This window comes from Malania oleifera, chromosome 1, assembly GCF_029873635.1.
Source record: "Malania oleifera isolate guangnan ecotype guangnan chromosome 1, ASM2987363v1, whole genome shotgun sequence".
Classification (NCBI taxonomy): Eukaryota; Viridiplantae; Streptophyta; class Magnoliopsida; order Santalales; family Ximeniaceae; genus Malania; species Malania oleifera.
The window spans coordinates 1174594-1196357 of record NC_080417.1 but is presented as its reverse complement, the minus strand read 5'-3'; the positions used below and the strand labels follow the sequence as shown (position 1 = coordinate 1196357).

Genomic DNA, 21764 nt, shown 5'->3' with positions numbered 1-21764 from the left:
AACCAAAGAGGAGCTTATACACAACACCAAGTTATCAATTCGAGGCATGAAAACAACCTCTTTGTAAAAATATTAAGTTAAAAGCCCATAATGATCCGCCCCTTTTCCAAACCTCGCATATGCTGGAGCGACTTTCTTTTACGTTCTTTTATCATCAAACTGAATATCTTTGGTTCATTTATATTTTGATACTTAATTTCTTGATCATCAACAGTTTGTACCCCAAATCTTCATCATCCAAATGCATGCGCACTGCATATGATAGAACATGATTTGTCTCTTAGTAAGGGGGAAAATGGGCACAAGTTCATCAGTGTGTTATTTTAAAATTTGATGCTTTAATTTTAGCATTTAACTTCGCTTTAACTTGCAAGTAATTTGTAATTAATATCATTCTTGATCATCAAACCAAAGAGGAGCTTATACACAACACTAAGTTATCAATTCGAGCCATGAAAACAACCTCTTTGTAAAAATATTAAGTAAAGTTACGGAGCCCATAATGATCCATCCCTTTTCCGAATCTTGCATATGTTGGAGCTTTGTACACTGGACTTTCTTTTACTTTTTTTTATTATCAAACTGGATATTTTTGGTTCATTTATATTTTGATACTTAATTTCTTGATCATCAACAGTTTGTACCCCAAATCTTCATCATCCAAATGCATGCGCACTGCATATGATAGAACATGATTTGTCTCTTAGTAAGGGAGAAAATGGGCACAAGTTCATCAGTGTCTGTCATGATGCAAAATGAGATTTTGAATGGCTAATGCTCTGCCTCTCCCGAGGAGGGAAAAAACAAAAAAAGAAAAAAAATAAAATCTTATGCTTGATTCAATGTCCACAGTCCAATTGAGTCCTTGCCATCATCATTCCTTTTCCATCACCTTCTGTTGATTTTAAAGCAATAATTTCTTTTAGAATGTATTTAAAAGCTTGAATCTTGAACTTAAGATTTAGCTCAGATTCGTGTAAATTTATATAAAATGTAGTATAGCTTTTTGAAATACATATCATTCAAATATAAGTTTAAAATTCCACACTTCCAAATTAAGGACTAACAAACAAAAGCAAGCACAATAAAAGCTAGAAATGAATGGTATGTTGGTGCACAGTATTGTTAATATAAGCAAGCAAGATGCTCAAAACTGAGGAGGATTAAGCTAAACAGGGTTTGAATCCAACCACCAAGAACTGATACAAATTTTGAGCAAGGCTGTATAAAGAATCATATCTTTTGATACTCTGATTTATCATTATCATTATTATTACTATTTGATAAGTATCATTGCAACTTATCTTTATTTTTTCGTTTTCTTGTTCACTGGCCTCACTTTTTTTAGCAACCAAAATGCATACTTTAAAAGGAAAATGGATGACTTCAAAATGACTACAAAAACCTAATTGGTTAGTCTAAAAACACAATTTCCTTAATCCCTAAAAAGAGAAGGCACCACAACTATGTTCCAAATCAGCAACAATTAGCTAATCTATCAATATTAGATGCAAAATTTCCCCAGGAACAAGTAGTTTTAAAACTATGTTCTTGATCAAAAACGAAAAACCCTAGTTCTAGACCAGCATAACTTATATATTATATTTAAAACAAATGTTGAAATCAATTCATAACAATTAACCCCTAATATTCCAGTACATAGTAACTCCATTTTGTGCTAAAACATAAATGAAATACAACACTCACCAACGCAATCAGGATCCATGGAGAGCTGTACACATCCCTACTTTTATTTTGAGTGGAACACCCTTGTCATTACCATTGGGTCAAGGCTTGACCTTGCCAAGATATTACAAGCGACCACTCAAAGCATTAAAATTAGCAGGTAATTTTGGGAACTACTTTAAAAGAAAAAACTTTGTCCACTATATTAACATAAACATTGACGAAATCAGCAAGCACAAGTATTCTAGCACATACAACAACCGCCTTGCTCCAACTTCATCTTCAAGCAACCGTACTATTTTAACAAAGATTGGAAAATAACAGAAGTGGAATTCAAACATTAAAATTATACTACAAACTACAGATAGGATCTAAGAGGACTTCATGACTATTGCGCTGCAGAAAAAATGTAGCAAATATTTAACTATCTTCAAATATGGTTAAGGCAGCAGAATTACTCCAAAGGCATTGCGTTGCACAAAAAATGCAGTGGATATTCAACTATCTTCATATGTATGTTTTTTTTTGTTATTATCCAAATGCATCATGACAAGGACAACGGTGGCAACAATTGTGGGTTAGAGAAGATTCCTTTAGATCTCCAACTGCAATAAAAAAAAAAAAAAAGCAATTAGAACAGATGACAAAATACTATGCAATCTGCAGCACCAGACAATAATAATCAATCTCCAGCAACATATGACCCCAAAAAAAGAGAAACTAAAACTTCAGCTGCGTTGTAGCTGCACCATATAAGCAGTTTTTAGTAAAATATCAGTTTCAAGTGCGGTAGAAGACAAAAGTCATTACACTATGAAGACAATAAATAAGCATTGTGTCATGAGGTGGCATATTCCCAAGGCGCAAGGAATTACCCCTGCCTTAATCTGCCTGACGCATGTGCAGCGACAAACTACCCCAGGACCTCTCTTACTGATCCAAATATATGGAAATGCTCAAGGATCCAATTGTCAAGCTTACGGCATGACAACTTGTCCACTGAAACCATGACTCGAATGGCAAGGGTGTTGAACTTATGTTCCACAAGCACCAATGGTGATTCCCATCCCCATAGCAAGATCCTCATGGAAGCACAATAGCCACTTATCACCAACTTGAGACAGACATACAAAGGATCAACATCTTGCGGTAGTTCAATATAGTAACATAGCAACGTCCAAGAGTATACCCAAGGGGGCCAAAATGAGTGCATGTCTCAACCTCCAGGTCAAGAATGATGTGCAACCTTCATTTTCCAATGGGTCATGCATTAGGTTCCCCATCCCACACAGAAACCAAAGACACCTTCGGAGGATGTCAAAAGCCTACCTCCAAGCATTGCTCGAGGTGCTCACTTAGTGCCCAAAAGACACAAAGTGTTGTAGGACGCTGACCTGGTGTTTCCCTAAGATACTATTCCTGTTGCAATCTCAGTTTTGCATAAATAACCATCTTTGAAAAGTCATACATCCTGGTTTGAGAATGCCACCTTAGTAACTGTTCAGATCCACCAGCATAGCAACATTCAAAGTACATCCTTTGACATTCCATCCCACATGATTAATGTGCCATCCCAAGGTTGTCCGACCAGCCAACTTACTTATTTCACAGAGACAAAAACACAGGACTTCGATACATTGCATCCAAATTTTTAAAACGAATTTGACAAATACTCTACTACTCCTATTCAACCCTGCATCATTTGGGCGTCAGAATCACATATCCAATTTCAATGCTTGTGCTCATCATCAGATATTCCCCAAGAAAAATATAAATGCATTGCGTTTACTAATTTTTTTTCACAGTGGCTATCAAACTGAAGAAATGCCAAGGCTTCATTTGTTTCCTGAGAAATAGAGGATTTCATCCCCAATGAAACCAACAGCTCTACTCAGTTTAACCTAGAACTAAACATTTGGCATTTAGTTGTGTCGAGTCAGTTTTTTGGAGTAGTCAATGTTTTGTTTTCTCCTCTTCTCCACCATTTCTCAACAATCCAAACGAGAGTATTTCAGATGGCAAGACATAGATACAAAGAAACCTAATCTGAGAAAAATTTATAAAAATTAAACGAAGTCATGAAATATAACATAGCCAACTAAATTTAAGACAAATCTAATGTATCTAGATCATATCCAGAAGAAAAAAAAGTAGCCCAACATAAGATGAACTAAGTACTGGATTCAAACTTAAAGAAAGATCATACTTCTTTTATACACTTCTGAAAAATATTGTGCCACATTATTATGACAACATTGGGCTCTTACTAAGATGGAAAAGAGTTTAAGGTATGAACTTTTGGGTGCTTATTTTTACGCCCATGCTCAAATCCTTTTTGCAGCATTAGCATTTCACATACTGTTCAGTTCCACGGTGTCTTTTTTTTTTTTTTTTTGGGAGAAAGAGGGCGGCACCTCCTATCTTTATTAGATAACCCCTCACTTATGGCGGAGGAATACCGTGGTTCCAACCTTGAGACTTGGGGAAAACAAAATCAAACCCCAAGAATCTAAAACTGACTTAACCAACTTATTCAAAACCAATAAACCAATGACCAACAACCAAACAAATAAATAAGAACTAAACAACTATAAGTGGAAAACAAACAAAACTACGGAAGATCTCGAGGAATAAACCAACCAATACAACCTTCACAAAAGCATCAGGAGCGCAAGGAAGGAAATCCCAACAAATCCAATTGAATCATTCCCTTGATTTGCTATGGAAGCTCATCCTCGCAACTATATGATCAAGATATACCAAATTCACCCTGCTTGGCAAAGAAATCCGAACTTTGATTCGCCTCCCTGTAAACATGTTCCGCTTTGTAATGTATGCCTCTTAATGCTAACACAAGCTCTTCCCACAAATCCCATAAGTTCCAAGCCGAACACTTCCCAAAATTAATCCATTGAACCAACAAAGCAGAGTAACAGGAAATCTCCACTTGATCAAATCCGAGATCTTTGCATAGATTAATCCTTATAATAATCGCTTTCAATTCAGCTATATTATTGGTTCCATAACCCAGTAATGAGGAAAAAGCTGCTTTAAATAATCCTCTTTCATCTCTTATCACGCCTCCACCACTACAATTACCTTAGTTACCTCTACAGCTTCCATCCACATTCAACTTAGCCCAACCTATCCTAGGTTTACACCATCTGACTACACGAGGAAGACGAACCCTCACATTTTTTACTTGAATATCCAAAGCACGAAGGACTGCAATATCCGTGCAAGAAGCAGGTGCACATTTAGTTAACTTGTCCGAAATGGATCTCAGCCAATATTTAATATCAAGCCACACAATTCTCACCGAATCATGAATTGATTCCATCCTGGCTCTACATTGACGAGTCCAAAGTCTCCAAATGATGAGACTAGGTATGAGACCTACCAAAATGCCTAACTGTGAGGCCTGTCTTGCACAACTAAATCAAAAATTAACTCTTGACTTTCGATGTATTCGTTGCCATACAACTAACACCCAACGCCACTGCTACTTGTTTCCATACCTCCTGAGCAAAAGATCCTATGCAAAACACATGGCTTATAGATTCAATCTTGGCATTTGAACAACAATCACACTGAGAGGCCATCTGAACACCTACTTCTTGAATACGAGTATCAACCGAAAGACAAGCGAACCAAGACTTCCACATACAAATTGACACCCGTTTTGGCAACATAGGATGCCAGATCCATTTTGAAACTAAGAATTCCTCTTTATGCTCCCTTATAATTTCCCAAGCACCTGCCGTGGTAAATTTACCATCTGTTGAAGGTTCCCAAATCACTGTATCTGGACCCTCCTTGCAAGAAATAGCAGAGTTCATTACTTTCTCAGCCTGTTCTTCACCCAAAAGATTCACTAATAAATCAACATTCCACCCATCTCTATCCCAACAATCTTGTGTTCATAGTTTATGGTTTCTGATTTCTTGAACCTTAGCACAAAGGGGACCGGAGGCTAACCATCGATCAAACCAGAAAGAGGCTGACCCTTCTTTAATTTGAACATGAACATGCTCTAATACTTCAGGTATCACACGAGCAATCGATCTCCAAAATCTGGTTCCTTTATCTGGCTTTATTTCTCTCAAGTGGTGTCTATTATTCAAATGTTTGGCTTTAAAGAATTGAGTCCACATATTATCCATAGTTAACAATCTCCACACAAACTTCATATGCAATGATTTTTTTACTTCCTCAAAATCCCTATTACCCAAACCACCCTCACAAACAGGCTTACATATATTAGGCCAGGAGCACCATTTTCTTTTTCTTTTATCATTTACTCCACTCCAAAAAATATTCGATAACATAGAATTTAACATTGTGAAGACAATATTAGGAATGTCAATTACCGCCAATTGATGAACCGCCATTGATGATAATACATGCTTAATTAAAACTAAGCGCCCCCTTTAAGATAAAAGCTTAAATTTCCAACCTGCTATCTTTTTCCTCAATTTAGCAACTAGAGGCTCTAAAATACAGGTCGTAAGATGACCCGATACCAAAGGAACACCCAAGTATGTAGCAGGGAACCCTCCTTCCGCAAAGCCAGTCAACCTTAACAAGGATCGCTTCCGAGCATAAGCAATTCTCTTTGACAAAAAAAATACTTGATTTGTCTTTATTTATCATTTGGTCAGAACAATCCTCATATTTCTTAAGAGTCTTGATAAGCATTCGAATGGAACTTCTCTTACCATTGGCAAAAATAAGAATGTCATCCGCATAGAGTAGGTGAGATACCAAAGGTGCCCCACAAGGATGATAGCAAGCCCCTATCTTATTCTCCATAAAATTTTTCTTTAGAAGCCGAGAAAGAACTTCTTGTAAAATAATAAACAAATAAGGAGATAGAGGGTCTCCTTGGCGAAGCCCTCGAGAAGGTTTAAAGAAACCTTTATAAGTGTCATTCATTATAATGGAGAGCCAAGGAGAGGAAACACATTCCGCCACTAAACCACAGAATCTCTGGGAGAATCCAAAGCTTTTCAGAATCAAGTTTAAAAAATCTCAATCGACCCTATCATAAACCTTAGCCATGTCTACTTTGATCATTACATTTCCACCATTAGACTTCTTATGTAGAGAATGAAACATTTCTTGAGCCAATGTAATATTTTCAAATATACTTCTACCGGGAATGAAAGCTCCCTACTCCGGAGAAATCAATGTAGACAATAAACTTGTCATCCTTGCAACAATAATTTTTGAAAAAAATTTGTAGATAACACTACAAAGACTAATAGGTCTGAACTTGTCAAAACTTTGGGATTCTGAACTTTTGGGATTAGAACAATGAAAGATGCAGAATAAAATTTAGGAAGAGGAGACCCAGCAAAAAAATCTCTAGCTGCATCGATCACCTCTTCTTTTATAATATCCCAACAATCATAGAAAAAAGCCGAACCAAAACCATCCGGACCTGGCCTACTATTTCTCAGGATAGAAAGAATAGCATCCCTTACCTCTAACTCGGACGGAGCACGACAAAGAGCAATATTCTCCTCTTCAGAAACCATAGGAGATATAATATCATCAAGGTAAGTTGTTCGACTAAGTAGGTCTTGCACCTGTTAAGAAAGTTTGAAAATACCTTACTGCACCCTCATAAATAGCTTCCATAGAATCCAACACTTCTCCATTTGGAAGCTTCAATGAATGAATCATAGCCTTCTTCCTCTTTTGGTTCACAAATGCATGAAAGAACTTTGTATTATTATCCCCCGCCTCCAACCACTTCTTTTTGGCTAGCTAAGAAATACGAATCTCCTCCCTTTTTGCCCAAGCTTCCAACTCAAGTTTAGAAAGGAAGAAATTTTCCTCCATTTATGGCAAATACCGTTCCTGAAGCTAAGCCTCTAGAACCTCCATACTTTCCTCCAGATTTTTAATGTTTTGATGCACATGACCAAATACCTGCTTGTTCCAGTTTCGGATTGCAACTTTCGCATGCTTCAATTTACCAGCAAGTCTAACTAAACCCGTGCCATGGGATTCCTCCCTCCAGGCTTCCTCGACGCAAGACTTAAAAGACTGATGAGTGCTCCACATATTCTGATACCTAAAGGGCAAAGGACCATACCGATGCAAATTTCTATGAAACCGAATAATCAATGAGTTATGATCTGAAGTCCTCCTATTTCCATACTCAAAATAAATATTTGGCAAAGATTGAAGAAGAGTCGAATTATAGAGGACCCAATCCAATTTTGTCCAACTCCGAGAATTTCCACTGTGATCATTACACCAAGACATGTTGCTCCCAGTAACAACCAAATCCATAAGACCACAGTTCTCCAAACAAGTATTAAATTCCTCCATAGCCAATAACGGCCTCGTATGACCACCAATATGTTCCGAATCTAAATGGATGATATTAAAATCTCCCGCCACTAACCAAGAGAAATCATCCCTCTTAACAAACTCCAAATCATTTCAAAGTTCCTGGCGATTTGTTTGACGACATTTAGCATAAACAAATGAAGAGAAGAAATTCTGGTCCACAGAACTAAAAATACCCGATATAACTTGATCAGACATATGTTGTAACTAAAAGTATACTTTCTCTTCCCAAAACATCGAAAGTTTACTCCCCCCCCCGATGCATTCGTACAAAAATTCGGAAAATTTAGAAAGTCCGCCCATTGCGACATCAAACTTTCATCAGAAAATGGCTCTGAAATAACCAAAATAGAAGGCGAAAATTTCCTCATTAACTTTTGTAAACGGCTTTTAGACGTGCCTAAACCCCGCACGTTCCACACTAGAATTGTATTAATCATAAATCAAGTTTCTTTGGATGGGCAATAACTCGTTGAGATTTCTTCTCACTTTGCCCATTAATATCCTTCAATTTAACAAGAGGAACATGTAAATCATCATCCGAACAATAGCCTTTTTCCAAAGGGAGTTTCTCCAAAGCATTTGTCTCTACCTCCCTATCCGATTCACAATTATGTAGGACATACCTGGGCATGATTGTACACTCTTGTTCCAGAATTCTGAAACCATGTTACAAGATGTCATCAACTGATCACGCACTACTATAACATCTTCCACTACCAACATATCAGCGTCGGGAGCACCCAAGACTAGTTCAACAATCTCCTCCCTCTGCTCAATCTCATACTGTTTTGTGTTCATCTGCAAAATCTCCACTTCAGACCTCAGTTCTTCAGGAACAAACTCCCCCTCTTCCATCTCACTTTGCGTAACTGTCTCAACCACTGGAAAAATTTGTGATGTCATTGCACCCTGTCACGAGCTAAGCTTGTTCAGGGCATTATGCTCGCCTGTGACCGCTTATCTCATGTGCTTAGGATGAGTTTCCATCATGTAAATACTAGTGTAGGGTTATTTTTTGCTAGTAGAGTCTTTGTAAGCCAAATAAGGCAGTATGACTCCTCGGTCACTTTGATGTTTCCTATTGCCAAGATGATAATTACATAAAAACCTCTTTAAGGGAGGGTGAGTGTTCATCAGTCATTGTAAAACTTACTAGCAATTGTCAACGTACTTAGCCTACTTGCCTCCCTCACTAAGTACAACATGTCAACGGAGGATTTGTTAATGAATTACGTTTGCTTCAATGTTTACTGCTTGCTTGCCACGACTTTCATGAATTGATTATTGTTTCCGCTGCTATCTGAATGAATGTTAATGAAAGTGCTTCATGGATGAATGTTGGTAAACGATAGGCTGACTAGTTAAGCAAGAGTGCTTTAGCTAGCGCTGCACGGCCCTTCACAACGGTGTGAAAATAGTCGGACCGTGACATTTGGTATCAAAGCCAAGTCAATGACACTTGGTGAGAGCCCAAGGTTGAGTTGCTACGTGAATTCGATTGCCTCCGTTGTTGGATTTGGGAAGCTTTGGTAAGTGACCATGGCACCAAACACTGCCGAGAGGATTAGCGTGCTGTAAGCACAGGTTGAGACAACAACCAATACTATGGCCGCGGAAGTGGCCCAGATGAGAGAACTTGTTGATGAGGTGATGGGATCACAAAAACATCAAACAGGTTTGCTAGGCGACTTGTCAGAGGACTTTCGCCACACAGTTGAAACTTTGCAGTCGCGGATGGCTGATTTGGATGCAAAGGTGAATCTGATGGTTCTTGCTATGGGGAACTCCAACACTCCGGGAGTTAGCAAGACCAAGGTATCAGAACCCAGAACGTATGGGGGTGCCCAAAAAGCCAAGGAGTTAGAGAACTTCTTGTTTGATGTGGAGCAGTACTTTCGCATTGTGAGGATGGCCTCAGAACAGGCAAAGGTGGATATTGCGACCATGTACTTGATTGGTGATGCCAAACTGTGGTGGCGAACCAAGTACATAGAAATTGAGAATGGAAGCTGTGTAATTGATAGTTGGGCAGACTTGAATAGAGAGCTCAAGGCCCAATTCTTTCCTGAGAATGTTGAGTATAATGCAAGGAGAAAACTGAGAGATCTCAAGCACACGGGGTCGATCAACGAATATGTGAAACAATTTTCTACTTTGATGTTGGATATTCGGGATATGTCGGAGAAGGACAAGTTGTTCTATTTTCTAGAGGGGATGAAACCATGGGCAAGAACTGAACTTCATAGGCAAAGGGTTCAAGACTTGTCAACTGCACAAGCGGCTGCAGAACGCTTGACTGACTACGCTGGTGATGATACCACTTCGTCCAAACAGTTTGGCAGAGAGGGAAACAGTGGAAAGTCTTCAAGAATGGCAAACCCAAGAGTGGGGGAGCCAACTCTAAATCATCAACCTCACAGGAAGCTTCGTCGTCTCAAGGGTTCAACACACCCAATGGAAAGGGGAAGAGTAAAATTTCATGCTACTTGCGTGGTGGATCTCACAAAATGAGTAAGTGTCAACACAAAAGTTTACTCAATGCCTTACAAGCTTCTACTTCGGGAAAAGAGGTGGAAAGCGAGGAGGAAGAGGATGATGCCCCGAGGGTGGGTTCAGTGCGGCTAGTGAACGCATTGGAAAAGCAGGCAAAAATACCGAAAGTTACACGAGCAAAAGGGTTAATGTTTGTGGACTTGAGGATAAATGGGAAGAGTACTCGCGCTATGGTGGATATGGGGGTTACTCATAATTTTGTTTCACAGTTAGAAGCAGGGAGACTCAACTTATCCTTAGAGAAGGATACAAGACGCATGAAAGCAGTTAACTCTGTAGCCCAGCCTACTCTGGGAGTAGCCAAGCAAGTGGCTATAAAGCTTGGACAGTGGGAAGGTCATGCGAATTTCACAGCGGTGTCATAGGATGACTTTCCAGTCATTCTAGGAATGGAGTTCCTAATGGGGACGAGGACAATGCTGATGCCTTCGGCTGCTCCCTATGTCTAATGGGAGATCACTCGTGCATGGTGTAAGTCGTTGCAATGAAAGGAGACGACGAGAAGTCTCTTTCAGCCATACAACTCAATGAAGGATTGGGTAAGGGTGAGCAGACACGTCTAGCCACGGTGGTGGTAGACAAAGAAGTAGGCCAAGAGCTGGAGCCTACGACCATCCAAGCGGTGTTGGATGAGTATAAGGAGGTGTTGCCGGATAAGCTGCCTCACAATTTGCCTTCACGACGGACTGTGAAGGATGAGATCGAGTTGTTATCAGGAGTGAAACCACTTGCTAAAGGGCCATGTCGAATTGCGCCTCGAGAGATAGTAGAGTTGGGGAAGCAACTTGATGAATTGGAAGCGGAATGTGTTCGCCCTTCCAAAACACTGTTGGGTGCATCGGTGTTATTTCAGAGGAAACATGAAGAGCATCTATGGAAGGTGTTCGACAAGCTGAGGGGAAACAGTCTGGATGTGAAGAAGGAAAACTTCTCTTTCGCTCGGCAAAGCAACAAGTTCCTTGGTCAAGTGATTGAACAAGGTCGTATCCGGAGGGGTATGGAGAAGGTAAGGATGATTTAAGAACGGAAGATCCCCACGACAGTGAAGGAGTTGCGTTCCTTTCTTGGCCTTACTAGATACTACAGGAAGTTCGTTGATGGGTATTTGCGGAGAATAACTCCAATGACAGGACTACTGACGAGGTATTATTGGCCGCACACATGGGATGATGTGGTTGATTATACCAAAACTTGTCTCACTTGCCAACAAGACAAGGGGGAGCGGAAGAAGTATGGTACTTTCATGGCCGCACCAAAGTACTGTTCGGCAGAGGGGACGACACAATTGTTCTTTGTGACTATTGTGAGATATTGGAGTTTTCCCCAAGTTATTATTTGTGACCAAGATTTAATGTTCATTGACAACTTCTTAACAGAGTTTTTCAGGATATTCAGGTCACATCTTGACATCTCTTTGAGTTATCATCGACAGACAGACGTACAGATGAAGAAATTTAGAGAGCTGCTAGATGAGTACTTGGGCCATTTTGTCAACGACAACCAGAAGAATGGCGTGCAACTACTTGATGTGGCTCTAATTTATGGCACCGCCCAAAAGCGCTCAACAACCAACAAGAGCCTTTTTGAGCTTGTTACAGGCCAGCTGCCGCTGTTACCTCACACAGTGGGCGAGCCGTACAGATGAAAGAGTCCAAGGGCATACATCTTCACCAGTGAAGGGAGACAGAATGCAGAGTTTGCCCAAGCCTATCTGAAGAAAGCTTCTAAGCATATGAAGAAGTGGGAAAATAAGGGGAGAAGACCGCAGTTTCATGTCAGCTACCTCAAGTCATTCAACGCCAACACCAACAACCTGAGCAGAAGTCAGTCAAACAGCGCAGAGTTGAAGACAGTGCAACCTGACAGACATGATGCTGAAGAGATCCTTGCAGACAGAAAGTTCATATCCTCAAGGAAGAAGCGGCAGAAGTTCCTAGTGGAGTGGAAATGCCTTGATGACAAAGAAATCAGCTAGATTTCTACGGAAGATATTCAACCGTTCGTGGACAAATTTGAAGTGTACCTACCGCCAAAAGTCTACGAGGACGTCGACCGCATAAGTGGGGGAGAATGTCACGAGCTAAGCTTGTTCAGGGCATTATGCTTGCCTGTGACCGCTTATCTCGTGTGCTTAGGTTGGGTTTCCATCATGTAAATACTAGTGTAGGGTTATTTTCTACTAGTAGAGTCTTTGAAAGCCAAATAAGGCAGTATGACTCCTCGGTCACTTTGATGGTTCCTAGTGTTAGGATGATAATTACATAAAAATCTCTTTAGGGGAGGGTGAGTGTTCATCAGTCATTGTAAAACTCACTAGCAATTGTCAACGTACTTAGCCTACTTGCCTCCCTCGCTAAGTACAACTTGTCAACAGAGGATTTGTTAATGAATTACGTTTGCTTCAATGTTTACTGCTTGCTTGCCACGACTTTCATGAATTGATTATTGTTTCCGCTGCTATCTGAATGAATGTTAATAAAAGTGCTTCGTGGATGAATGTTGGTAAACGATAGGCTAGCTAGTTAAGTAAGAGTGCTTTAGCTAGCACCACACGGCCTTTCACAACGGTGTGAAAATAGTCGAACCGTGACACACCCTCTTGAACATGATCCACCTTTAAAGGTTCTTCAACAATGCATGGATCTATCAATTATCTCTTAACTTATTTCCCTTTATCCAAATGCTTCACACGCCAAACTTCTTGTCAATTTTCTTGTTTAGCATTTTTCATATCCTTACATTTATCCCCAATTTTCTGTTTCCTTTCACCCACTCGGCATACCACTTTGAATGCCCTTGATTATGACATTTCTCACGATAAAATCCTTACTTTTCGTACCTCATTTCCTACCAAATTTTTTTATTTGTAGAAACAACAATCAAGAAAGCATCCACCTGATCTGCCAATAAATCCACCTCCTCGCACATTCTCGCACCCGTAGCCCTAGTTCGGTTAAGCGTAGCATTGTCAGTTCCCAGATATCGACCAAACCTCGTGGCTAGAATCTGTAAACAATTAGGCATGTACATGTGCATCGAAAGACCAGAGAGAAATAACCATTAAGGGGCTAATGATGGTTCCTGCTTCAGATTAAAATCCTTTGTCCATCGAAAAAGACGAAACGGAAACCCAGCCAAAATCTTTCTTTCACGAGACCATCCATGAAGAAAATCTCGTTCATTATTCATCTGAACCAGTACGTGAAAATCATCAATGAAATTAACAGAAGGGATCTCCGAAAGGCCCCAAGACTTTATAATATTCAAATGGATAATGTCAATGGATGGCCTAAAGCGCAAAAATTTCAAAACTAATGCAAACTGAAAATCTTCCGCCACTTTGTTCATCTCAGCCTCAGAGAAAATGAATCCAATATCTACATCTACATCTACATCAACAGGATATCTCATGGCTAGTTTGAAAGAGGAAGACGACGGGTTAACAACATGAAAACGTGATACTACATGGGCATACGACAAAAGTCCTGAACCACCTTTTGAAAGAGGCTCCACTGGTGGAGGATCCACTAGAGAGTCGGCGGGCACCGCCATCGTAGGCGCCTAACTTCAGCGAAACTCTAGACTGTGCGATGGTTGAAGAGAGACATACCTGATTAAGGAATTCAATGTCCTAGAGATCCAGCAAGCAGCGAGATGGGCGATCGGCTGTGGTTGCGGCCAGATCACGCCCAACAGGAGGAGGCTGGGGATGTGAGCGGGAGAGAGGGTTGGGATCCATCGTGTTAAAAGACCCAAATATTTCGACCCTTCGAGAGGCCGCGAACAGGGCGAAGAAGGCTGGGAGCAATAGGAGACTAGGAGCGGGGTTCGACAGGGAAAGCAAGTCGGCTAGGGCTCCGATGAAGCCTAAGATGTCCGGCGAGAAGGGCGAAGAAGGCTGGGAACAGCAGGAGACTGGGAAAGAGGTTCGACGGGGGTCGTGAGTCCGCTAGGGCTCCAACGAAGCCTGAGATGTCAACAATGTAGAATGTTATATTAGGAAAGAGCAATCAAGAGAGGCACTATTCCAGTTAATTCCTCCTGCTATCAAAATGGTAGAACTTAATCTGAGCCAGACATCCAACCCTCACACCTGCTGCTATATATTGTTGAAGGACCCCACATGCCAAGGGAATGGATGTTAGCTTACTATGCAGTGGTCAATAGTAACTTATGGGTCCCGAACACTTAAGTCAGTTGAATATTTATGGTGATGAATAAGGAAATCAAAAATTTTCAAAGAATTAATGCTTATATATATATATATATGTATGTATGTATGTATATGTATGTATATATATATATATGTATGTATGTATGTAAATGTATATGACAAACCAGAGATTTACCTGCAACTCTAAATGCACAAACCTTCCATCAAGCCTTGTCCTTGCATCACACCCTAACTTCCAGGAGTCCAGAGGCTATTTAAGCAGTGTAATTAAAAGAATTGACAATCTTTTTCTTTGACCAGTGAAAATCTTGGCAAGCTTATAATCAGAAAGGAAGATGCTGTGACTTCAAAATTAAACTCTCTGTTTATTGCTAATGAACCACAGATTCTTTTACTGCCTCTCCAAAAGAATCATCTTCATTATTTAGCTTCTGTAAATCATGAAAAACCAGTTGAAATACAACTATAGTTCCCTTTTAAAGTATTCAAATCCAATAACACAAAGCATAAATCAGTTCTCAACTTTCAAGCATCCTACTCAAGTAAAGCTGCAAGTTTGTCATCAATTATCAAAAAAATTGATTCACCATTCATCATCAGCAAAAATGCACTTATCCTTGAACTATAATTCATGTCTCAATGGTCCTATGTAAAAGGTTATCTACATTCATAATATTCATGGCTTCACACCATACTGTTTCTTGACTTAGACCAAGAAGCAAAGAATTCCACGTGAAAATATCAGGACAAATTCCCTTTTCTATCATTTGCAGAAAAAGGCTTAACGCCCTTTGGAAATCCCCTTTCCTACACAGAGCATCAATCAAAGGACTATAACTCCCCATATCAGCTAGACAACCTCTCTCAACCATCTCTTTCACAAGCTTTGAAGCACTCCCAACTTTACCTTGCCTGCAGAACCCTCTGACTAAAACATTGAAAGTTGATGCAACAGGAAACCAACCAAAACCAATCATCTCATTCATCAGCTCAAATGCTTCCCGCACTCGCCCTTCCAGGCAAAATCCATGAATTAAGCGGACAAAAACAAGAGCACCTGGGATACCCCCTTCCCCAACCATCTGATCATAAATCCTCTTTGCATCCCCAACATTGCCCTCCTTGCAAAAATCTAATATCCTTAAGCTCCTATCAACAGCTCTTGGAAACAAGGTCCCCATTTTAGCTAAAAATTCAAGTGCTTCATCCAAACGATTTTCCTTATACAGGCCATATATCACACTATTGTAAGGACCAATATGACCACCAGCCCCTCTGTTATCTTCCATCAATTCCAAAATATTAAACCCATCTCCAGTCCTCCCTCCTGAGCACAAACCTTTGATTAACAAATCATATGTGGAAAAATTCCAGTTTATACCATCTGTCTTCATGTCATTAAAAAGGTCAAGTGCTGAATCTAACGTTCCACAATCACAGAAACCAGATATCAACACATTGTATGTTTCTGCATTTGGGAGGCAACCCTTACTCTCCATCTCCTTCAACAAACGATGCCCGACTTTAACTTTCCCTAATCTACAAAAACCCTTGATTAAGGTGTTATAAGCCACGACATCAACTGCACCTCCCTTCCTCTCAACTCTCTCAAGAACCTCAAAGGCCTCCGTAACACGACCCACATTACAAAGAATTTCAACCACCTTAGTCACTGTAATAACATCAGGGATGAGGCCTTGATTGAAGCATTTCTCTAACAGCACTAGAGCTTGAACCAAATTCTCTTCTCGGCAATACCCAGATATCAAAACAGTAAAAGTCACATTATTGGGCTCCCCAATCTCACTCATCAAACTCCTGGCTCTCCCAATCTTCCCATTCTTGCAGAGTGTATGAATCAGAGTATTATAAATCACAGTATTTGGGGTTACTCCCCGAGTTTTCATCAGTTGTAGAAGCTTAAACCCATCCCCAATTCTGTTCGTCAAGCAAAGGCCTTTCATTAATATCCCAAAAGTGTAATCGTCCCCTTGGACGCCGCTAGCCATCATCTTCTTCCTATAAAACTCCCTCGCTAAATCAATGTTCTCCTTGACAAGAACATCGAGTATGGAATTGAAGATTTTCACAGACGTATTACGACCAAATTTGAGAACCAAGTCGGGTACCTTAAGGACTTCGCGGACCATCCGGGCCCTCCCAAGACCTCGGACGATAGTGACGAAAACATCTTCATCCGGGGGCGAACCAACTGACTCGGGCATTTCGTCGAGCAGATCCTGGACGGTATCGAATCGACGGAAGGAGCAGAGCTTGTGAATTAAGGCTCTGTAGGTGGATTGGTTGTGGGTGAAATTGGAGAGTTGCGAGGCCCATCGGAAGGTTTGGAGGGCCTGGGATGCCGATTTCTGATCGAGGATTAGACGGACAATGTGCTGGTGGGTCGGGGCTGGCGAAGAAGACGATGAAACGGGTCTAGATCGACAGCAGAGAAGAAACCCACGACGGGCTGAAGCAGAGAAGATTGGAAGCTTTGCAGGGTTGGGGATGGAGGGCATGAAGTGCTTAATTTCATATGTCGAAGGCCTTCCAATGGTCGAGCATGGAGTCGCCAATAGCAACTAGAGTGACAACTTATGGCCAAACGTTCACTTATATCCAGAACAGAAATGCTTGCTAACCGCTACATAGTTATGGCCTTGCATAGATCTCCTGTCTGTTCATATTGGTATTTCCTTTGTTTGGTAAATAAAAATACAATTGAATTTGTTTTTATGGTTATATATGTTACGTACCAAAGATCTTTCTTTCTGTACATGAACTGTATTGTTGTTAGGTTATCCTGACTTTTATTTTTGTCTTTTCTTTTTAAACAATAACCACAACTTCATATTGGGCCTAAGAGGCCAAAGACCTGCAAGAAGAACTGCAGAGACTCAATAATTAAAACTACAAAAAGTTGAATTCATAGTCTCAGATGTACAGCATTTTCAGTTCAAAAAATCCCCAACCCAACCTAAGCAATGGCATGGGCAGCTGAAAGAACAAAAAATCCTCCCATGCAGTTTAATACTCCTCATTAGTCTGTACAAGCCTCAGCTGAAATAGCAATACTTGTTCAAGCATTATTCAGAACGCCCTTGAGAAGATCAAGACCTTCAGCTGATATGCTTCTCCTCCTGTGGAACTTTGGAATCTCGATCCGAGGGGGCGGGTCTGGGGAGAAACATACCACCACAACTGTGAGATTATCACAAGTGTTGCGCCGAAGTGCCTCCCTGACAAGCTCTCTTGAGCACTTCTCAGGATCGTTATTCAGCATCAGCTCCTTCCTCACCATAGTCACTGCACACTGACTGCTCATCACATCCCACAGCCCATCACATCCCATTATCAAAAACTCATCTTCCTCTGCCAGGACAATTTCCTGCAACTCCGGCTCAGAGCTCAAGGGGCACTTTGAACCTTTTGGCCCCTTCAAGTGCCAGTCCCCAAGTGCACGGGCAACCGATAGTTGCCCATTGAGATATCCATCATAAACAACACCACCCAGTTTCTCAATTCTCAATCTTTCAGAGGCGCAATTGGGTTTGTGGTCTTTAGACAGTTCTATTGCTCTTCCCCGCTTCCCCAGCACAGCTCGAGAATCCCCAGCATTAGCAATTAGCATGGTCCTGCAAAATAGGACAATATCAAATACTTAAAAATCCAATTCAAGATTAGTCATCTTGGCTTCAAATTTGAACTAGGTAAGGGGTTAGCACATCAACTTCAATGAGCATCAAGAAGGTAGTAAACAATAGCAGGATAATTTTAACTAGTTAATTAGAAGGTTGAAAGTATATGAAAATCAGTTTGCATACTCACCTTTCTAAGATGAGGGCAGTCAGAGCAGTTGTGCCGGAGGAACTATCGAGTGAGCCAACATCTGCAAATGCATGATCAGCTTTCACAAAGGCACTCCTAACAGCCTTTTTCACGCCATCTGGGAAATGTGAATCCTCAACAATGAACTTAAGGATGTTCTTTCTAATGAAAGATGCTGCATCAATGCCACCATGTCCATCGAAAACCTGTACAAAAACATAACATCACGACACTTTTCTGGGGGTCCAATAATTTGTTGGGTAGAATGGTAAGGAACCATATGTTTGATTCTTCCCGGAGGCAAACTTCCAATTGTGCATTTCCAAATTATAGAACAGTTTAAAATTTTGTAGAAAGCCTAGAGTCACCTAATTATGAAAGATTTGACCAGTATGAGTACATTGCACAAGTTGCTGAATGATTTGCACTCAGCCTTAGTCACTGCAAGACGATAAAAGGATGTTTCTTGTTCATTAAAAGAAAAACTCAACTTGGCATTAATTCTGAGGAGAAACGATGACAATTCACACAAGGTCAGAAAAACAAAAGATAAACACAACTACACAAGCAATTCACGCACCCCATAAAATGCTCCAGGAGACGGGAAGTTTGGACTTGCACCAAGATGTTCATGAAGATCATCTATGCAGACAAACTCATCCTCCATAGATCGTTTTGGTCCAATCTCAGAACAGCTGCCTGACCGAAACACTGGCAAAAATCCAGCCGTCTCATCTGAAGGTGGCTTGTTGCCTGAATTCTCACCATCTGCTTCCTAAGAATAGAGACAGTGGAATACTTAATTAGTTGTTTCTTTTCTGTGACTTACAAAATAATGGATAACATGAGCACATATTCAACAAGCACTTCAAGCTAAGTATGAAAGTATATCTGCTGGCATGTAAGTCATCCGTTGTAAAAATTCCAAGACCAAAATCACATCACCTCCTACTCAATGTCAATCACTGCAGGAATGGTAAATGAAACCATGCGATTCAGCATTTCTAAATAAAAGTTTATACATACACACACACATATTTACACAAATGCATAGAGATCATGGCTCTTGGTTATTTGTATTCTCTTGCGGGAGTTGGGCTGCTATAATTTCTGTCATGCACTCTGCTATGAGACTCTTCTACCTACTACAGTATTATGGTGTTTGGACTAATAATTGCAGAACATTAAAAAACAATTTGACTTGAGATTATTTTTTCTATTTTGAGATATGGGCATGCAAATTTTAGCACGGGTTCCAAACTATTGGTAGAAATTAATAAAAGTGGTGGTTGAATTGATGTTAGAAGATGCAAGGCCATCTAAGACTCCCCAATAAGATCATTAATTAACACTTTTTAAGTTTTAACTTCACATCCATTTCACACGCACAAATGGAGGGATTTGGGATTTGGGATTGGGTTGTGAAAATGAAATGAATATATATATGGTAAATGAAGGGGAAGCACATACCAATTCAGTGATATCCGACAACCGAGCGGCGCTGACGCAGTGCCGGATAAGGGAGTGGTTGCGCGGAGGTTTCCCTGTAGTGTTGGCTTGATTTAAATTATCCAAATTCTCAGGAATAATGTCGTCCTCAATGTCAAAAGCCTCGTTCTTATTGCAGTGCACTCCATGTGCAGCAACCGCGAACTGGGGAGACAATTCGGTTCCTGATGAAGCCATTCCTGATCTCTCCCATAAAAGGAACAAAACTCAACCCATTAAACCAAAAATCAAATCAAAACAAATGCCTCAAAATATGGATCTTGACCAGATCTCTCCCTGTAATTAACAACTGTGCTCAATCAAAACACCATTTTTTGGATAATTCAGCATAGCCCACATGCGATTTCTCTCCTGTTATTATTCCTTAATTCATCAAACAAAAGGTGACCCAGATAATGTTTGCAGGGAAACACACAGAAGTCAAGAGGAGGAAGAAGAAGAAGAAGGTTTTTCGATTTAATTAGTCATGGTCCAAATCTGCAGGCTTAGAACAATCAATTAAAAAATGAAAGAAGAGAAGAGAAGAGAAGAGGAAGCAATTCAATGTTGTGAAAGCAGAGAGTATTTGTTTTGTTGTGTTTGGGAATTGGGAGTGAGAAAGGCAGGAGGGGAGAGAAGGGAGGATAAGCTAATGGCTCTGCCAACCTTTCTCCGTTCAATTTTTTTCTGTAACGGTTGGGAGGACGAATTGGGTTGCCGCCACGTGGCACACGCCCGGCGGGAGTTATGTCTAGTTCACCGGCTGGCCGTGGGTTTAAGTTCACATGGTTCTGCATCTTTCGACCCACCCCCAATTTTAACAATGTATTTTTATTTATTTATGTTATTAATTTTTTATCTGTTTTATAAAACAAAAAATTATATTTTATTATTTTTAATTATTTTGACAATTAAATATCATAATAATTTATTTTTTTTAGATTAAATTACTTATTTTTTAAATAAATTTTAAGCAAAATTAAGCCAAAATAATCTTATGAATTCGATGTTGAATAAGAACTTAAAATATAATTAATATTAACCACTCTTCGATTTTTAGTTTTTCGTTTCTAATTTTTAATTTTTATTTCTGATTTATCGTTCTTTAAGCAATAATCATGTTGTTGGGTATTTTTCTTATATGTTTTTATTTATTCAAAATAAATATAACTAGTATATATCGTATATTATTTTATGAAATAGTATTAGGAACAAGATGAAATAAAAAAATTAAATAAAATAATATAAAAACTAAATTACAAGTATGATTAATTTTTTACCTAATTTTAGCTCGTTTGATACGGAAAAATAGAATGAAATTGAATTGATGACTTAATTTTTAGATACTTTTCATGTATTTATTTCGTTCACTCTCATTCCATTTTATTCACATATAAAAATGTCATGCCCCGAACCCGAAAATGGGACCCAAGAGTGAAAATATAATCTAACATGTCCCTATATCATACAAATCATCACAGATACAGTACAAAGGATGAGGGTTCGACCCCGTGGGGTTCCCAGACACCCTAAACACATCCAATCATAATCATATACGCAACGAAAAAAGGTCTTCTATATACATATGCAGTACCATACCAGAGTCTATATAAGAGCAGATACAATGCTCTATCAAAACGTACAAACTGGGTACCCAAATACAACTTAA

General features: G+C 39.8%; 2 protein-coding genes across 2 annotated transcripts; both read right to left on the bottom strand.

Annotated features, from left to right (window-relative positions):
* Nucleotides 1–1863: 1863 nt before the first annotated feature.
* On the bottom strand, nucleotides 1864–17486 carry LOC131151459 (pentatricopeptide repeat-containing protein At2g17525, mitochondrial). The gene is made up of 2 exons (XM_058102706.1): nucleotides 14955–17486; nucleotides 1864–2291 (listed from the first exon to the last, which is right to left on the bottom strand). The coding sequence occupies exon 1, from the start codon at nucleotides 17296–17298 to the stop codon at nucleotides 15409–15411; it is 1890 nt and encodes a 629-aa protein (XP_057958689.1). The 5' UTR covers nucleotides 17299–17486; the 3' UTR covers nucleotides 1864–2291; nucleotides 14955–15408.
* Nucleotides 17487–17632: 146 nt separating this feature from the next.
* LOC131151467 (probable protein phosphatase 2C 47) lies at nucleotides 17633–20758 on the bottom strand. The gene is made up of 4 exons (XM_058102713.1): nucleotides 20078–20758; nucleotides 19188–19382; nucleotides 18608–18813; nucleotides 17633–18414 (listed from the first exon to the last, which is right to left on the bottom strand). The coding sequence occupies exons 1-4, from the start codon at nucleotides 20291–20293 to the stop codon at nucleotides 17859–17861; spliced, it is 1173 nt and encodes a 390-aa protein (XP_057958696.1). The 5' UTR covers nucleotides 20294–20758; the 3' UTR covers nucleotides 17633–17858.
* Nucleotides 20759–21764: the final 1006 nt, after the last annotated feature.